This window comes from Notechis scutatus, chromosome 2 (genome assembly GCF_049901735.1).
Source record: "Notechis scutatus isolate UNSWTSFEM ecotype Mainland chromosome 2, rNotScu1.2, whole genome shotgun sequence".
Classification (NCBI taxonomy): Eukaryota; Metazoa; Chordata; class Lepidosauria; order Squamata; family Elapidae; genus Notechis; species Notechis scutatus.
This window is the reverse complement of record NC_142010.1, coordinates 112,099,792-112,119,659: the sequence shown is the minus strand read 5'-3', so window position 1 is coordinate 112,119,659 and position 19,868 is coordinate 112,099,792. Positions and strand designations below refer to the sequence as shown.

The window sequence follows — 19,868 nt, the reverse complement described above, 5'->3', positions numbered from 1 at the left end:
GTCCTGGCTCCCACCCACCCACCCAAAGCCACGAAGTCCCCCAATTGCGCAGCCCAGAATCGCCCTCCCCTCAGGGGGCAGCAACGACGCCCGGTGTTTCCCGAGACAAGAAGCTCCGCCATGCAATGAAAGCGCCCTGGCTCTAGGCTCAGAAAACAACGCGAGCCGAGGTCGCCCGGCTCCGCTCAGCTTGTTCCTCAGCCCCAGCTGCTTTCAGTCCGCTCGGGAGGGGAGGAGGTGGTGGCGGCTCACGTTTTCTGAGCTCTAGGCTCGCGGGCTCAGAAAACAACACGAGCGTCGCTGCTCCGCCCAACTTCGCTTCCTCAGCCCCAGCTGCTTTCAGTCCACTCGGGAGGAGGAGGAGGAAACGAAGCTGAGCGGAGCCGAAGCGACCTCAGCTTGTGTTGTTTTCTGAGCCCGCGAGCCTAGAGCTCAGAAAACAACGCGAGCCGCTGCCACCACCTCCCCTCCCGAGCGGACTGAAAGCAGCTGGAGCTGAGGAAACGAAGCTGAGCGAGCCGAAGCGACCTCGGCTTGCGTTGTTTTCTGAGCCCGCGAACCTAGAGCCAGGGCGCTTTCATTGCACGGCGGAGCTTGTCTCAGGAAACACCGGGCGCCCTTGCTGCCCCCTGAGGGGAGGGAGATTCTGGGCTGCGCGATTGGGGGACTTCGTGGCTTTGGGTGGGTGGGTGGGTGGGTGGGGAGCAAGGACGGACGGAGTCCGTGAAGTGGGGCTTGCCTGCCCTTGCTGGCTGCCTCTGCTTCCTTAGGGGCGGGAAGGGGGCTCATCTGGACCAAGGGTGAGTCTCCCCCTCAGTTTCCCCTGAAGGATCTTCCGTCGCTTTTGCCTTCTCCCTACATCTTCCCTCTGTTAAAAATCCCCCCCACACACACACACACTTATTTTCGGGCGGATAGATTTCGTGTCTGAGCATTCTCACATGGCGGTGGGTCTTCCCCCCCCCCTAAAAACAGTTAAAAAAAGAAAAAAACATATACTCATACAAGAACTTTTCTGCTTCCGATTACCCCCATGCTTAAAAGTTGCAAAGGAAACACGGAAGCAGGGAAGTGACTGCCCAGCTCCGGAGCTCCACATCATTTTTTTTTCAGAGGGGAATCTCACTCGAGTATAAGTTGAGGGGTTTTTTTTCAGCACAAAAAATGTGCTGAAAAACTCGGCTTATACTCGAGTATATACGGTATATATCTTTCTATTATAATTCTAATATATTTCTGATTTTTATATTTTTGTTGTCTTAATATATATTTCTGTTGTCATTCTAGAATTACATGCTTTCTGAAGAGTTCAATTTGTCCTTTTAAATTTGTTTTCTATTTTTTATTGTCAATTTCTTACTTTTTCTTCATCTTTTCTACTTGGTTGTTTGTTTTTTGGTTGGGTTTCTTAGTTCTCTCTTGAATCTTTGCTGCCTCTGAGGAACATGGCTAGAAGAACTTTAGCCCCACATCAGTTTTGAGGGAAGGAAAAAGATGTATCTCTTGCAAAGATTTTGTAGGTCCTCCTTTCTTAATTGCCTCTTCTAATCAGGGCTATTTTGTCCTTTTTGTTTGCCTCTTTATTTGACTCATGCTTTGACAGTATGTAACCTCAAAGCTTGTGAACATCTTGTCTCCTCTTGTGTCCAGCAGCTGCTGTTTGATTGACAACTGGGTTGTCTTGACAACTGGCCAAGAAGGGAGGAAGGAGCACAGATACTTTTAGTCTGTTCAGTCTATCCACACATATATATATACGTATATATACATGACTTACATTGGAATCCACAAGATGTCCAGTTTAACAATCCAATTCTAATTATTTTATTTTATTGGATTTGTCAAGGCCTCCCAACTCCAGCATTTCTGGATGACATATAAGAAGCCCAGTACAGGTACTCTTTGTGTAGCTAAACAAAAACTAAACCCAAAAGAATTGGGACCAGCAAGTTGGCCATTAAGTAAAGAAGTCACTCAACAAAATTGTGACTGCTTATGACCTTACTTCAGTTTTCCTTTGTTTACAAAGGTCATAAATGTGAAGATTACTCACAGTAGTTTTTTCATCACGTAACTTCAAATGGTCACTAAATGAGGCAATTGAGCTGTATGTGCATTACAAACAATTGAATACCACATGACTGCCTGGATTAAAACAATGCCAATATTTATGAAAAAATGCAGTGGGCTCAACAGCTACCCTATCCTAATGGCTGGGGACCAGAGCCAGGTCTACTTCCAGAAACCAAAGAGACCAGGAGCCCTGCTTATCTCCCAGGGATGCTGTTCTAGAGGGCAAGGGCTATGACAGAAGGGACTCTTTTTCGGTCCCATAAAATGGAAACTGTTGATGGGACCTGAAGTGCATCCGCCCTGCCCAGACACTGGATGGGCAGAAACAGTTGGAGACAAGTGATACGTCAAGTAACCAGATCCTACACCATAAAAGACTTTAAGCATTTGATCATTCCAAACTACTTGCTATTACACTCGGTCAATAGCAGGAATTATAAATAACAGATCTGATGTAAGTACAGGTAGTCCTCGACATACAACAGTTCGTTTAGTGATTGTTCAAAGTTGCAAAGGCACTGAACAAAGTTCCTTAAGACCATTTTTCACACTTATGGCCATTGCAGCATCCCTATGGTCATGTGATTTACATTTGGATGCTTGACAGCTGGTTCATATTTATGACGGTGGCAGTGTCCTGGGGTCATGTGATCCCATTTTGCAATTTTCTGACAAGCAAAGTCAATGGGGAAGCTAGACTCACTTAACAACCGTGTTACTGACTTAACAACAGCAGTGATTCACTTAACTGATGCCAGAAAGGTTGTAAAATGGAGGCAAAACCCAATGTTTCATTTAGCAACAAAAAGCTTGGGCTCAATTGTGGTCATAAGTCAAGGACTACCTGTACTTGGAAGAGTTAAATTCTCGTAGGACAATCTGTAAAAGCAGCAAAAAATAAAAATAAAAATCCAGCACCTTCAATTTGGTTGGGATCTGGAAAGATTGAATAGGTTAATTGTTCAGAATATGCCTCAAAATTTTTGCAGTATGTCACTTTTTCACAATGTTGCTGCCAAAATCCTCAGCACACATATTCTGTGCCCTCTGCCAAAGCAACCACTATTTTTGTCCTCTTAAGAGCAGAATAATTCCTGCCTCATCCTACTACCTTTAAAAATGTATTATTTACTTTGTTCTAGGAGCCAAAGGCCACCATTGTTAATAGTATAGCTACTAGAACAATATTACAAGTTTAACAGAATTGGGAGGAAGGAAGATGCTATAGCACTCATTAAAAACCCTTTCCCTCTTTGCCCTATTTAAAGCCTCAGTGACCTATATATCCCTGATCAATAAAGTATATGGTGCAGTGAAAACATAAGCTGCATGAAGCACTAGATAAGGGAGCTAGGCTGTAACATTGGCATATTCTATAAAGTAGGGCTGGACAAAACATATTTTGAAAAATATGACATAGATCATTAGGTTTTTTGGTTGCATGTAGTCTTGTGCTAAACATGTTAAAATATGCATATCTCACATGATGTTTGCACTCTAGAAATCTCCATTCAAAAGGGAATATATAAAAGAACCATTAATCTTCATTGCTTTAGTGTACCTGGGAATAAACTATTGAATTCAATAGACCTAATTCTAAACTTCTAGCATATCTTTATTTATTTAGAACATCCTCTGAAATTGTACTGTTAAAACACAATTGCATAAATCTGGCTGGCTTCTATTTTAAAGCACTCAGTCTTATGATACTGATTTCAAATAACCCTTTCATTAATACATTGGAATATATTTTCTTTTATTGAAAAACACTGGTATAACATTATGTCAGGAGTGGGCAAGATGGATCAGTGCCTTTAACTACTTTCTTTGATTTCTGTTCACCTCATTTCTTTTAAAGATTCTTTTAGCAAAAAAAAAAAAACCACGGGGTGGGTGAGGAGATTCTGATAACCTTTACACCAAAGTATAGCCTCTAGCCTTACATTTATTTGCAGCAATGCCTTTGAATCCCACAAAGATCCCACTGAAATGATAAACCATTCTGGGTGTCTAGTCTGCTTTCAGAGAAATGGGAATTTAATGATCAACCAAACTCACTACGGCAGTGTTTTTAATTAATAAGCAAATATAATAAATTAAAACTCTACGCTGGCTCGTTAATTAATGTATTTTATATTTTTTTTTGCTTGTGTATTACTCTCTTGTAAATCTTTTTGTAACCTTAATCCCGTGGCATTTGAAATCCGATCTAGATTCAGCCTCTTATGTTAATGTAATTTGCAGCTCAGTCCTCTGCTGTTTTGCTAAGAATTATGCTTACGTGGAAACATTATTAGGAACCAATACTAAAAAGCACAAAAATGCAGTCCCCCTCGTAAGCATTTCTACTGAGCCAAACATTTGATGGTTCTGAGTGAAAGTGTAAATATTCCTAAGCAAATAAGTAATACTCGTTGATCCCAATAACATCCCCACCCCGGAACAATATTTTTACGGAACGCCGGTGACAGGAAGCCGATTCCAGCGGGCTTCGTTATTGAAGCGACCGCGACACCTAAAGATGGCGGCACACTCGCTGTGCTGCTTTCGGCGAATGCCGGATCCGTGGCTACTTTTCTGGGAGACATCTAGGAAAATTCCGCTTCGAGGTTTAGCTTCTGGTCGTCCGGCCTTCGGTTCCCAATTCCGAAGTGCATACAGTTTGGACCAACTCTATCAGCCACAGGAAAAGGAAGCCGACACCGCAAAGGTTGGGTTTCGGAAGTCCGAAGGGAAATGTTTATTTAACAGTCCAACATATTTGAGAGCTCCAGGTTGGCAGCAATTAACTTAGAATATAATCTGATCGTGTATGCATTGCTCTGGAATTTGGTGAGAGGAGCAAACATAGTAAATAAAAAATAGGAGAAATAAAATAATACAGGTGGCTTAGGACTCTGGTGCTTGTATGTATTCCATACAGGCTCTGCATATGGTCTTATTTCAAATGTACTACTTTTGTATTACTTCTGTTTTAATAGGACGAATTTGTTACAAAATATTTGCAACTGTAATAATTTGAGGTACTCGACATATGCATTTCTGTGTTCCAGGATTTGGCAAGCCAGACAATTCCAGAGATTCCTGTGGGTGAGTCCAGAACATAAGCAAAATGCCTTGACTTTCCTAGAGAGATTTCCTTAATGTATTTTATCTATATTTTATCTGCTTTATAGATAAGTGTAAATTTAGTCCCAAAAATACCATTCAACTTAATGGAATTTATTTTTGATTACCGGTAAATGTATATTGGCATATACTGAAAATCAGAATATTTTTTTAGAAAGCATAGAAGGGTCAATGCCTTGACTTGCCATGTGTGAGTAGACAGCAATATATTTTTTAAATAAATAATATAAAGATGAAACAACTTGACTCTACCCACAATGGAGGAATGGATGGTGATAATAAAATTGATGATGATGATAATAATGATGATGTTGGAATTTGCTGAGATGGCTAAATTGACTTATTTGATCAGAGAAAAGACATGTTTATTGCTGGCTGGAAACCCCTAATGGACTTTCTTACTTTTACACTTGAACTCTTTTCTTTTTTTTTCTATTTCTTTTATTTAATCTATATTAATTTCTGTTAGTTTTTAATCTTTCAAAAATTCTTAATAAAATTATTTTTAAAAAAACTAACAAAAAAAATCCTTTAGTAAAAGAAGAACTATTTTTAATTGTGATATTCCTAAAATGGCTTTATGGGCAATATTGTATTTTAAGAGACTCTATTCTTAATAGTTTTTTCCACATGCTAATACAGGAACTCCTCAACTTACAACAGTTCACTTAGTGACTGTTCAAAATTACAAGTGACTTATGACCATTTTTCACACTTATGACTGTTATAGCATCCCCATGGTCACACAATTTACATTCAGCAGACATGATATTCTTCCGATTAAAATCGAATTCTGATTTTTTGGGAATGGCCCCCCTTCCCCCCTTCTTCTCCTCCTTCCCCTTCCCTTGGAGGCCCCGAGTCAGGAGTTGCTGGCATGGCTCTGTGTGGCTCCAGTCCCGCGTGCCTCGGGAAGGGAAAGGCAAAAGGAAGAGCAGCGGCGCTTGGCAACGGCAGCAGCGGCTCCTGGTTTTGCCTTTCCTTCCCGAGGCAACGCGGACTGGAGTCACCGAGCCGCCCGGCGGTAGCAACTCCTGACAGCCCCAGCCGGATACCTGAGCGGAGCCCGGGCGGGCGGTGCGGCGGAGCCTGGGCGGGCGGGCGGTGCGGCGGAGCCCGGGCGGGCGGTGCGAGCGGAGCCCGGGCGGGCGGTGCGAGCGGAGCCCGGGCGGGCGGTGCGAGCGGAGCCCGGGCGGGCGGGCGGTGCGAGCGGAGGCCGCTGAGCGGCAGGAAAAGGGAGCTGGGCAGCGATTTCTTGGCGCGGTGGGGGGTCTCTTTTGGCCGCCCGATTTTTTTTTCAGAGGGAATATCATGCCTGATTCAGGTGTTTGACAATTGATTCACATTTATGATGGTTGCAGTATCCTAGGGTCATGTGGTCACCTTTTGCAACCTTCCAACAAGCAAAGTCAATGGGTAAACAAGATTCACTTAACAATTGTTACTAATTTAACAATTGCAGTGGTTCATTTAACAAATGTGGCAAGAAAAGTTGTAAAATGGGGCAAAACTGATTTAACAAATTTCTCATTTAGCAACATAAATTTTGGACTCAATTGTAGGCATAAATTGAAGATTTCCTGTATTTGTTAACTCATTCTATTTCTACATTCTACTTAGAGCATAAATGGATATCTTTTCAATCCTTTTTTATGCTTTCATTTTTTGGATTTCCAGGTCGTTTGTCTGTTTCCTATTCACGGAGCAGTGGCCCAGGAGGGCAGAATGTGAATAAAGGTAAAAAAAAAAAAAAGTCTGACTACATATGCATGTATTACTTGAGAACAAATCCCATTTACATTAATGAGACTTCCTATAATAAATTAAGGTATGGGTTTTGGAGTTGGGCAGCCTAGAAATTTGACAAATAAAATCAAGTGTTCATGAGCAGCACACTTATCAATAAATTGGGAGGAAAAGGTAGGCCCTTCCAAGCTGCATAACTTTACCCTGCAGAGTAGTTATTTATTTCTTCTTTTCACACCCAGTGAATTCAAAAGCGGAAGTCCGATTCCATTTGGCATCAGCAGACTGGATCTCTGAAGAAGTGCGACAAAAAATGGCAGTGCTGGTAATTCTCAAAATGTATTTTCCCTTTTTGAGATAGATTTGTTAAAGTAGCATACACTTAGTTTACCAAGTTCCTGTAAAAAATATGGCACAAGATTTCCTACACAAAAAATATAGACCATCCAGAGGGACCCATTTAGGTTGTGTAGCAAAATATAAATCTATAAACATATAACATCAGAAGATGGATCTTAAAAATTGCTTTATACCATTATGAGATTTAAATTCTTTTTTTTTACAAGCACTCTGACATAATAAATAAAAGCCTGGTAAAAGACATGATGTTAGGGACCACTGAAAATAGGAGGCATTTACTAGGCCAATGGCTGATAATTCAGTCATATTCTTTATATTATTGTTTATTAGAAACATTTTACTTATTTCTTTAGTTCAAAAACTCAGGATTATGTAAGAATATGATGTTATATGCAAAAATGTATTACGTCTATTTCCTTTATCTCAAAGAATGAGTGGCTTCCTACAATTTAGCAGACAGGTCATCCCAATATCAGCTGCTTTAAATGGTTTCAGGTACTGGGGCAAAAGATTTCTAAATAAGAAGGTCTAATCCCCAGTTTTCAAACGAGATGAATTATTTGTTACTAAGACAAAAATATATTTTGTCCACAAATATAGGAGTGCTTGATTTCATACTTTACTTTAACCCTTAATATGGTTTGCTTGATTTTGGCTTAGTGGGATCATAAAATCTTCATTATTGTGTAACATTATATAATTTTAACCACTACAGTTTACATGGTGACTTTAAAAATCATATTTTGATAATAGAAATCTGTTTTATTTTCCAGAGAATAGAAAATTATATAAATATGCTCCCTCTTTGAAGGAGATAGAGGTTTGGGAATGTGCAAAATAAATGCAATAAATAATAAAATGTTTTATTTCCCAGCAAAAACAGAAGATCAATAAATTGGGAGAGCTAATAATCACTTCTGAAGTGAGTCGCTATCAGATGAGGAATTTGGCAGAATGCTTACAAAAGATCAGGAACATGATTGCAGAATCCACTGTGAATCCTCATGTTATATCTGAAGAAACTGCTGAGATGATCAGAAAAAGGTAAATCTGAGACAAAAATAACAGGTGACTTAATTAGAATTCCTTTGGACACAAGAACATGATGTATACACACCAGAATTCTCAGTTGATGCTCCCTTAGGCCAAGATGGAGCCATTTGTAATTAAGACAAGAACTACTTCTCTCTCATTATTTAGTATAATTATCACATTAAACATTTTAAGAAAAGATTTGTGGTATCACTGAGTACTTATAGTTTAATACATCATAATAAATAAGAGTCTAGTTTTTCACTTTTCTTAATTTCAGTTAGAGAAGCAAAGACAACATTTGTTAATTTTGGATGGCACATCATGGATCAACACGAACATTCTACCTTTAAAATGCTGATTAACATAGATAGATATTGTTAAAACAAGCAAGTCTGCCAATTATATTCAGATTGTATAAATGTGATATTGTCCACACATCAAAATAAGCCATAAAGTGATTTGCCTTGTTTTAACTAAATATAAAAGTGAAATATGAAACAAAATATGAAAGCTTTTTTCATTTTGTAAACTTTTATATGTTAGCCTTATATGTGGGCCACATCCTGATAGCTTGTTCAACAAATGTGCCTTAACAGCTGGTTTTAGTATACTGACATAAACAACCCTGTTCATGAATAATCTCTATTTTGGATCTTGAGAAAAGAACACATACACAATTCCTGATAGAAATGAGAGATGTTTCTCAGAAAATCTTTTTTGGAAAGCTAGCCACAGTTAAAAGCTTTTTTGCATTTAAGATGATTTAATTTTAAAATACATTATAAAAATTGCAGAGTGATAAATATAAGCAAGTCACTGCTGCATCTTTTCCAAAATTGCCATTTGAATTTGAAGAATCTTCTTCACTAATGCCAGTAAAAAGTTCTCCCCAAATCAAACATAAAAATATATTCCCTTTGCTTTCTTCTGGTAATTTATACTTGTATAAAACATGGATGTGGCTCTTGCTGGGAGCAGGAGAATTCAAATTATTTTGGGGACTTTTAAAACCAATAAAACTTGACAACATAGTACTTCACTAAAGTTTTATAAAATTAGCCTTTGTAATGAATGGGCAAACATTTATTTCCACCATTCACTAACTTGCTCACTTCAGTTGAATCAAGATTAACAGTTAATTCAGCATCTCCCTCTAAACCAACATGCTTTCTTTCTTGAAGTTTAATTTACTTGTAAATTGTTATGTTGTTTTAATGTGTGTTATATTTGTAACTGCCAAGAAAAAGGTAGATTTTCCCTTATATGCCTCTAAAGTTCCTGCTTCTTGAAGGAATGTAGACTTACAGATTTTAGGTTTTTTTACCACATATTTCTATGATTGGTCAGTATAGGCCAGTGATGGCTAACCATTTTGTCGTCGCATGCTGAAAGTGTGGGTGTGAGCATGCGCACATGTGCCTGCACCCATAATGCAATGTGTGCGTGACCCCCGTCCCCCTGCCCATGCGTGTGTGACCCCCCTCGGTGCGGACCACCTGTGCATGCCCCCCCCCGCGGGTGCACGCACATCTCCCGTGTGTGCCCCGCTCACGCATGGCAGATACCCAACAATCGGCTAGCGGTGGGCATGCACATGTGCAATGGATCTGTTCTGGGCGACGGCTTGCGTGCCAGCAGAAATGGCTCTGCGTGCCACTTCCGGCACGTGTGCCATTGGTTAGCCATCATGGGTATAGCCTGTGGGATTTCTATATCTCATGCCCCACAGTTAGCAAAAATGCCATCCCCTACCCAAGTAAACAGTCACAGCCAAAGTGCTACAAAGTACTGTGCTAGAGGTTTCTGGGAAAAGGGAGAGAAACTCTTCATAATCCATCTGATGGAATCAGCTCTGGCCATTACAATATTATTTTATGAATATTTCGTCTAGAAGAAGGGTAAGAATTCAGAATTAATTTACAACCACTTAAATGTCATTTTCTACATCTGTTTGGGTTTAGGGTGGAGAAGATGAATAGAGAACGCCTCCGACAAAAAAAAGCACGATCTTCTTTGAAGCAAAGTAGACAAGTGGACTATGACTGAACATCTTTTGGAGACATAAATAATGCAAGAACATATTCCTTGGACTCTTTTATTTCCTAGATGGAAAAGAGAAACTTCTTGTGTTCTTTACATTAAAATAAAAAAACTGTATCATCAAAATTTGCCCTTGAAATAGGAACGAATGTTTAATTACCTCTATAATATTAGTAATGGTGGCAGAAGATACAGGTAGTCCTCGACTTACAACCACAATGGAGCCCAAAATTTCTGTTGCTAAGCAAAACAGTTGTTAAGTGAGTTTTTCCTCATTTTACAACGTTTCTTGCCACAATTGCTAAGTGAATCGCTATACTTGTTAAGAACACGGTTGTTAAGTGAATCTGACTTCCCCATGGACTTAACTTGTCAGAAGGTAGCAAAAGATGATTACTCAACCCTGGGACACTGCAACTTGTGAGTCAATTGCCAAACACCTGAATTTTGATCATGTGACTGCAATGATCATGTGAAAAACGGTCATAAGTCATTTTTTTCAGTGCCATTGCATTGAAAATTCGAATAATCTAAACATTGAACAATGTTTAGATAGTAACTGTAGACCTCTCAGGAACTCTCCACCCACCGGAGACATCTGTCTTGTCTCTTCATTGGCATCAGTTGTCTGTAGCATTTGTGGGTGATCTCAAGTCTTCTTGTCTGCGAAGGGAGGGAGGAAGTTCAGAAAACCAGCACTTGCTACCTTATACACTTGTTCTACCATGCCTAATTGGAAGAGCTATTCACATATCTATATATCACTAAAACTCTCCCGTTGGTCTGTTTGTAATCTTCAATTGGTGAAACGGCAATCATTTTTGAATCAACATACTTAATGGACTTAACTTTAAAAAGTTAAAAATACAGGACCCATAACTTCTATGGGATTGAAATTTGGTAAGCTGTGTCTGCTTCAGCATTGCTCCATTGCAGAGGTGTCAAACTCAAGACCTGGTGGCCGCATCCAGCCCAGGTTGCTTAGAACTGGCCCCTGGGGCTGCCTTGGAAATAGCGAAGGACCAGCCCTGGGCGCCTCTGCCAGCGAAAACAGAGCTTGCGAGGGCTGTGCACAGCCTTCCCGAGCTCTGTTTTCACTGGCAGGGGGTTGCAGGAGACTGTCGCAACCAAAAATGGAGCTCAGGAGCCTGTTTTCGCTGGCGCCACAGGTGCCCCCCAACACAAGTGATGTCATGCTGACCACGTCCACCCCACGAGGTCAAACAAATCTGAGGCCCTCAATGAAATTGAGTTTGACACCCTTGCTCCATTGCCATAGTCAGCTGCAGTCACATGACCAGTGGCGGATTAAGGTTTACTGGTGCCCTAAGCACTGACAAATGTTGGTGCCCGCCTCCTTTGTGCACACTGTACAAACGAAGCCATATTCTCAACTTTGTGGTGCCCCTTTGGGCACGTGCTTAGTCTGCTTAATGGTTAATACACCACTGCACATGGCCATCATTTTCAATCTGCCTACCAGGTTCCCACAAGGAAAGTCAATGGGGAAGCAGGCAAGGAACCTCACAAGTCGTTCATGTAAGTCGCTCCTGCAGTTCTTTTCCTCCTGAGAAGCACTGTTACAGATATGAGAGCCCAGGGATTTTGTACTTCATAGCACTCCTTGCTTCCCCTCGCTCCATAGTGGCTCCTGCCAGCCCATCCACGTTAAGTAGTCCCTGCCTCTGGTGATCTATCTGCTTGTATTCAGTAGTGCATGTGTGTGTGTTTTCTTTTGCAAGATTACTGTGTTTCTCTGGTTAGGTAAGGAAATATTGCTGAAACTAGGACCCAATAAGGTTCTTCGGTTTCTCCTGATATTTTTTATTAATTAAAATCAATAATACAACTTGGCAAAGATTACATATTTCCTTTCCACAAATGCCCCATAGTAAGATGAGGATAAATGGGGCAGTTCCTTAATATTTAATTTTTACATACAAATACTGACAAAATACTTTTTTTATTTAGAAATTATCTTGAGGGGTCCAGAATGTTGAACAAAATATAATTGTAAAATGCAATAAAAGGGGTAAATTTGAATCTCCAGAATCTGCAAACAAAACTGAAATAGAGAAAATTGTAGTTTGACGTATTTCCACAGCAAAACGCAACAAAACATAAGTGAAAATAGCAGCACCCCTCAACAAAAGCCGTCATCTAAAAGTACGCAAAACACATAAATCTTTTGTAAATGCTGCGAGATTTATTTTATTTATTTATTTATTTTATTTATTTATTTATTTATTTGATTTGCCAATTGTTTACAAGATAATAAGTATAAATGTATACATAGTTGTGAATACATGAAATGGGTACATATAAGAAAAATAAAAGAATAAGAGAAACAATAGGACAGGGACGGTAGGCACGTTGGTGCGCTTATGCACGCCCCCTACAGACCTCTTAGGAAAGGGGTGAGGTCAATAGTAGACAGTCTAAGGTTAAAGTTTTGGGGTTTGGGGAAGAAACTACAGAGTCGGGTAGAGTATTCCAGACATTGACCACTCACTCATGTACTTGCAAGGGGCATTTATTAAATACGCCTATTTCTATTGTTTGTTAGAAAAAATCATCCATTTCTAGAATAAAAAGAAAGAAGAAAGAAAAAATCATCCAGTGATAAAGCATCTTTGAACTTACACAATTCGGGAAGGGAGTATATTTTTCAGCGCAGCCATTCTGGGCTAATACCAAATTGCAAACGTTTTAGCCGCCAGATTTGCAGTAATTCCCACTTGCCACTAGGTGGGGATAAAGAGCCTCATTTTTTTCCGATGAAAATGAGTCTGATCCAACAAGCCCGTATTTCATAAAGGCCGGGAAGCTTAGTCAGTTCTGCTACGAAACTGATACGTTCAACCATCTGGAGCAAGTAACTAAATATTGTCAGGGTCAGATTTAAAGCCTGCGGCATGACAACGATGAGATATTAGGCACGTTTTTCGAGTGTAGCGTCGAAGAACAGCCTTAACGTTAAGTCACAGTCACGCTAACGTAAAGAAATCAGCAGAAATACTCGTAACAACGGAAGGAAAACTGAGCAATTTAAATATTCATAGCAAGAGAAAACAGAAATTTTAAAACTGCAACACCACCCTAAAAAAAGTAAACCTTCCACCCCAGATGGGACTCGAACCCACAATCCCTGGCTTAGGAGGCCAGTGCCTTATCCATTAGGCCACTGGGGCTTCAGAGAAAAAGCTGCTTACGTTTGTACTTAACTCTGTAATATCCGACTCGTCATTCTTCAGTTTTAGGTATTTCTATTTCCTGTTTCATTCGCACCAAGTGATAATTGGAATCCAGGGTGGGTTTACTTCTTTTATATTATTATCTGAGGTTGTTTTTTTTTTACATTTAAATGTTGCCTGTATAATCTATTACAATCCTCATTTTTTCCCTTAGTTTAATGCTCTCCAAGCATGTGGGATTTCAAGAATTCCTATCCTGCAGGCTGAATGGCCAAATTGGCTGCTCATGAGAATTGTACAGTACAACTCTAAATCTGTAGCTTGCTGGAAACTACTCTAGAGATGTGAGAGAAGATATCACAAGGAGTCTCAGACAATTCACTTTATAGAATTGGATGTCTTTAAGATGCAGATGGTCCACACATCTTAAAAGTTGCCAAGTTTGAAACTTACTATTATAAAATATCTTAAAGACGTCCAATTCTATAAACTTTGAAGGGATCTTAAAGGCCATCTAGCCCAACCCCCTGCTTTTTGCAGGATCCATCAGAGCAAGGCTTTTCAAATTGGGTTCCCTAGGTTCTGCAACAAATTAATATTTTCAGACTTATCATTACCTTGGTTACTCTTTTCTGAATATGCTCCAATTTGTCACTCTCCTTTTTTGAACAGTGTTGCCCAGAACCAAACACAGCTATGGCTTTAAATGGGGTAACCAGCCAGATTAAAGTGGAACCAATAATCCCTGTAATATGGATTCTACAACCCTGAATACGCACCGCAAGGTGGCATTTCTTATTTCAGCAGCTGCATCACAATGCTGGCTTATATATAATTTATATATATATATATATATATATATATATATATATATATATATATATATATATATATATATATATATATATATATATATATATATATATATATATATATGTTTTCTTAAGTTTTCATGGTACTTACATGTATGGTGTTCGGCTTGGTTCGGGTATTTTCCCACGTCATTGTAGTTCTTTTAAAGTTGTAGCAACGTTTCAGCAGAATCTCATCTGCCATCATCAGGCTTCTGTAATGTGTCCGTCTGTGAGTCAGACTTTTACAGTGGTTTCAGATTTAAATTTGGGGCATATATATTTATATATATAATTTATAATATATGCATAATTTATATATATGCATAAGCGCACCAACGTGCCTACCGTCCCTGTCCTATTGTTTCTCTTATTCTTTTATTTTTCTTATATGTACCCATTTCATGTATTCACAACTATGTATACATTTATACTTATTATCTTGTAAACAATTGGCAAATCAAATAAATAAATAAATAAAATAAATAAATATATAACATTCAGATTCTTTTGACAGGTTCCGCTGTGGAAACAGTTCCCAGAGCTTTACATTTAGCTATCAGGTCCAGCCAGCTGACTGGAACATGAATCAAAATCTGTGTCACCTCTCCCTGAACTGTTTTTACTTAAAAAAAAAAAAAAGTTTAAAATAATTTTTTTTAAAAAACAAGCAAGCAAAAAAAACAAACCTGAAAGAATAGACTCAGTGGACCACTGGATCTTTTTCTGCTGTCAGTTTTCTATGTTTCTATGAATACTTTTTTTTAAAAAAAGCTAGTCTACCACCCCTCGACATCATCGGCCTTATTAAATTTCTCTTACTCTTAGAAGTTTTTCCCCCAAACATTCAGCTAGAATCTACTTTCTTGAAACTTAAATCCATTGTTTTCTACTCTTGGAGGGAAAAACCACAAATTTTGACTTCTCCTGTGTGGTATTTTTTCAGATATTTGAAAAGTGCTATCATATTCAATGCTCATGTATTATCTGACCTGTCAACTGGTTCACTACAGTTACTGCTTAACATTTTACTCCATTCATTGAGCAGGTATGGAATGTTTGCTCTTTCTTTTCTTTTTGAAATATCTGAAGAAGTGAGATTCATTCTTATTATCTTTCACTAACCCTAGCATTTTAAACATCCACTTTGCTGACATCTGTTATAGAGTTGTTGGCTGTACTCTGCTCTCTTTCCATTTCCTGAATATGTCCTTTTTTAAGTCTTTAGTTCTTCATTCTTCTTCATTGGGGGTTGGGGGAGCAGCCATAATGGTTTTGCTGTCCTCCATTTTCCCTCAACAGGAATTGTTTAGAATTATGCTTTCTGTGGCGTTCGGAAAAGACTGAGCTGAAGTCTTCACTCTGGTCCGTGTTTCCAGCGGGAACACGGACCGACCGTTCCTATTGGCTGATGCCGTTTGACAGCTCCCTTTTATAGCCGGCTGTCAAACGGCATCAGCCAATAGGAACGGTCCGTGTTCCCTCTGGAAACACGGACTGGAGTGAAGACTTCAGCTCAGTCTTTTCCGAATGCCACACTCCTTTCCCCCAGAACATAGCATGCATAGTCCTTCAGATAACTCGGGCGTTTGCGCAGGTGGCCAGATCTTCTAAGTCCTGACAAAGCTGCTGCTGGAAGGAACTTTTCTGCTTGCTGGGCAACTTCTGGTGCCGACGAAGCTGGCGTCTCGGCTTCAGGCATTTCTGGGCGAGGGACAGGTGGCTGTTCAGGTAGGCTTGCATTCCTGTCGGATCCGAGGGAAGTTTCTTTGGGCACCGGCGGTTTCTCTGTTGCAGGAATGTCTTGAGGGCCATCTGCAGACGCACTCCAACGCCTTCTAAGCTGATCGATATGGCGGCGCCAGATGCGCCCGTCTTGCAGTTGGACCCTGTAAGACTTAGGACCAGTTACCGCCACAATTTGCCCAGGCATCCACAAAGGGTGTCCCGCATAGTTCCGGGCATAGACCTGGTCATTCTCAGCGAACTCCCTTGCCTGGCTTTTTGACCCTAGGGGTGTGACTGGGGCATAATGCGGATGGAGTCTGTCTAGGGTGGTCCTCAGATGTCTACCCATGAGAAGTTCAGCCGGAGACCTATTAGTGGTGGCACAGGGAGTTGTGTGCTGGGTCAGGAGATACTTAGCGAGCCTAGAGTGCCAATCTATAGGCCCAAACCTTGCCAGGGCCTCCTTAACTGATCTGACTGCCCTTTCAGCCAGGCCATTACTGGCAGGATGAAAAGGAGCTGTAAGTGCGTGCCTTATTCCTAGGTTGGCTAGGAAGACCTCAAACTCACAAGAAGTAAACTGGGGGCCATTATCAGACACGATGGTGTCAGGGAGGCCATGGGTAGCGAATATCCTTGATAGAGCCTTAGTGACAGCTTCTGAAGTTGTGGTGGTCATCAAGGTCAGTTCTACCCATTTAGAAAAAGAATCAACCATCACCAGGAATGTATGCCCATGAATGGGGCCAGCCAGATCAATATGCACCCGGGACCAAGGGGCCACAGAATCTTCCCACCTGCTTGGAGTGGATGTGGGTGGAGCAGGTCTGGTAGCTTGGCATGGCTGACAAGCATTCACCCAACTTGTAATCTGAGCATCCATGCCTGGCCACCATACATAACTGCGAGCCAGGGCCTTCATCCTGACAATGCCGGGATGGCCCTCATGCAGGACCTTTTAAACTGGGTCTTGCAACTTGGAAGGGATAACTACCCTCGTTCCCCAAAGTAAACAGCCTTGCAAAGAAGATAGTTCTTGCTGGTGAATTTTGAAAGGCACGAATTCGGGGGCATAAGGAATTGCTGGCCACCCCCTTCCCACCCAGTCAAGAACTTGGGCGATTACCTTGCCCCTGGAAGAGTGGGCAGTGATATCGAGGGCAGTGATGGGGAGTTTGAGATCGCTGATCTGGAAAACAGCATTAGTTGGTGCAGGATCCTCCACAGGAACAGGCAGGGGGCAGCGACTAAGAGCATCAGCGTGGCATAGACTCTTGCCAGGTCGATGAACCAGTGTATAGGAATAGGCAGCCAGAAATAAGGTCCACCTGGTCATTCTTGGAGACAAAATCTGAGGAGTTTGTCTTTCACTAGACAGAAGGCCTAACAGAGGCTTGTGATCCGTGATCAACTCAAAATAGTGTCCATATAGAAACTCATGGAATTTTTTGACAGAAGCAACTGCAGCCAAAGCCTCCTTGTCAATTTGGCTGTAGTTGCGCTCAGCTGGGGAAAAAGTTCTGGAGAAAAAGGCAATGGGTGCCTCAGAACCGTTAGGCAGTCTATGACTTAAAACAGCACCTATGCCAAAAGGAGAAGCATCTGCTGCTAAAATTAAAGGTAAATGTTCATTAAATTGTATCAGGACAGCATTGGATGTAAGTAATGATTTGACAGCATGAAAGGCATGGGCTTCCCTAGGTCCCCAGTGCCAGGGGGATTGCTTGTCCAAGAGTCTGTGCAGAAGCTCTGCAACAGAAGTTTTATGAGGCAAAAATGAAGCGTAAAAGTTAAGAAGTCCTAAAAAGGCCTGGAGCTCAGTTTTGTTAGTTGGCGTGGGTGCCTCGTGAATAGCCCTTTGGATTCGATTGGGTGAATACCAGAGGCGTCGATTCTGTATCCCCAAAATTCTACCTGTGGGGTGGCAATAGTGCACTTGTCTTTCTTTAACTTAAGACCATGCTGTCTGAAACGATCGAGGACTCCTCTGACTCTTTGCAGTAACTGAGGCTTGTCAGGGGCAGATATTAAAATGTAATCAAAATACGGAATTACACCCGATAATCCTTGAAGAAGTCTTTCCATTAAGGATTGGAAAATTCCTGGGGCTACACTTACGCCAAATTGGAGGCGCCTACATTTGAAAGCGCCCCTGTGCGTTACAATAGTTTGTAGTTCAGCGGCTGTGTCATCAACGGAACTGTTGATAGGCCTGTGACATGTCTAATTTAGCGAAAATGGTTCCTGACTCTCCAAAAGAATGTAGTAGGTGCTGGATAACAGGGACTGGATAGGCGCTGATTTGTAAATATTTGTTCAATGTCGTCTTGTAATCCGCGCAGATTCTTACGCTCCCGTCTTTCTTCAGGGGTGTCACTATTGGGGTTTCCCATTTTGCGAAGTCCACAGGCTCTAATACACCTTGTTTAATTAATTTGTCAAGCTCCATGTCTAATTTGGGGCGGATTGCAAAAGGTACCCTTCGAGGCTTTAAACGGATTGGTACTGCCTGAGGGTCCAAGTTGAAAGATATTGGGGTTCCTAAATAACAGCCCAGCCCCTCGCTGAACACATCAGCATAGTCATTAAACATGGTGTCCACTTCAGCATTTGTAATAGAGTGGATTCTGCTTATATGGAGGCCAAGGGCAGGTCCGTGTTTGCCTCAGGTTATTCCGCCGCTCCACAACACTTTCAGTATCTCATTCTTTGGGCTCTCCTATCCATCTGGAACATCTTTTTAGTGCTCTTGTCCTCAGATCCTACAGGTTTTTTTATTATTATTGGGACTTAATGCATAATCCACCGCTTTAGTCCAAGATATATTTAATTACACTTAATTTTCTTTCCCTTAAAATTAAAAACATTAGCATTACACGGTCACTTTCTGCCACTTCTCCTGCCACTTCTATTTCCCAAAATTATATTCAGTATTGATTAATATCGGGACAAGGATTCTCTGAATCTCTTGTGCCTTCTTCCACACTCTAAGGGAAGAAGTTGTCAGCACAATATGTCTGACATTTTCCTAGCCCAACTAGGCATGGCAGAATGTCTTTCTCAGCATATAAAGGAGTTAAAGGACCTTCTGTCTAGGAGCATCAAAGTGTTGTTTTCCTGTGGAAGAGCAGCAGGGAAGTATGATGTGCTGCCTGCACCTCCAATCACTGTTCTGCTTCAGCCATAAGGTGTAGAATAAGGGTTCCGTCTGCATGAGAAAAGTTGTAAGAAAAGGGCAGGTTGGAGAACGCCTCCACTGGTGCCAATTCTTGATGATAGAAGAGAGCTCTGCTCTCGGTCCTCTGATCCCACCGAATGATCACTCCATGGGATCAGACAACAGGAACCAGAGGCCCCATGCCTGTATCCACTCTTCCCCTTCTGTTGCCAGAGAAGCAGAGCAGGAGAGAAGGAGGGGGAAAGGACCTTCTGCTCTTTCTTCCATCTCCACCCCACAGAATGGTGGCTCTGTAGATCAGGGGTGTTAAACTCTATTTCATTGAGGGCCGCATCAGGATTGCATTTGATCTGGGAAGGGTATAGCCAGGGTAGGCGTGGCCAGTTTGACATCACTGATGTCAGGGGCGCCTGTGGTGGCCTGAGAACTCTACCAGTGAAAACGGGCTCCTGAGCTCCGTTTTTGGCTGTGACGGCCTCCTGCAACCCCCTTGCCAGCAAAAATGGAGCTCAAGTGGGGGGGCACATGTTTTTG

The 19,868-nt window shown here is 41.2% G+C and overlaps 2 protein-coding genes and 1 non-coding gene across 3 annotated transcripts in view; 2 read left to right on the top strand and 1 right to left on the bottom strand.

The window, feature by feature from the left end:
* The first annotated feature begins 4,554 nt into the window (after nt 1-4,554).
* Nucleotides 4,555-10,509, top strand: MRPL58 (mitochondrial ribosomal protein L58). Its single transcript, XM_026667416.2, has 6 exons — nt 4,555-4,783; nt 5,127-5,163; nt 6,880-6,939; nt 7,191-7,273; nt 8,183-8,352; nt 10,305-10,509. The coding sequence occupies exons 1-6, from the start codon at nt 4,595-4,597 to the stop codon at nt 10,387-10,389; spliced, it is 624 nt and encodes a 207-aa protein (XP_026523201.1). The 5' UTR covers nt 4,555-4,594; the 3' UTR covers nt 10,390-10,509.
* Nucleotides 10,510-13,501: 2,992 nt separating this feature from the next.
* TRNAR-CCU (transfer RNA arginine (anticodon CCU)) lies at nt 13,502-13,574 on the bottom strand. Its single transcript has one exon. It is a non-coding gene; the product is annotated as a tRNA-Arg (tRNA).
* A 2,429-nt stretch (nt 13,575-16,003) lies between these two features.
* Nucleotides 16,004-19,868, top strand: part of LOC113411937 (5-hydroxytryptamine receptor 3A-like) — a 28,264-nt gene continuing 24,399 nt past the window's right edge. Inside the window, exon 1 of the mRNA XM_087955829.1 lies at nt 16,004-16,159. The gene's annotated coding sequence lies outside the window, so the exon portion shown is untranslated. The remainder of the gene's footprint in view (nt 16,160-19,868) is intronic.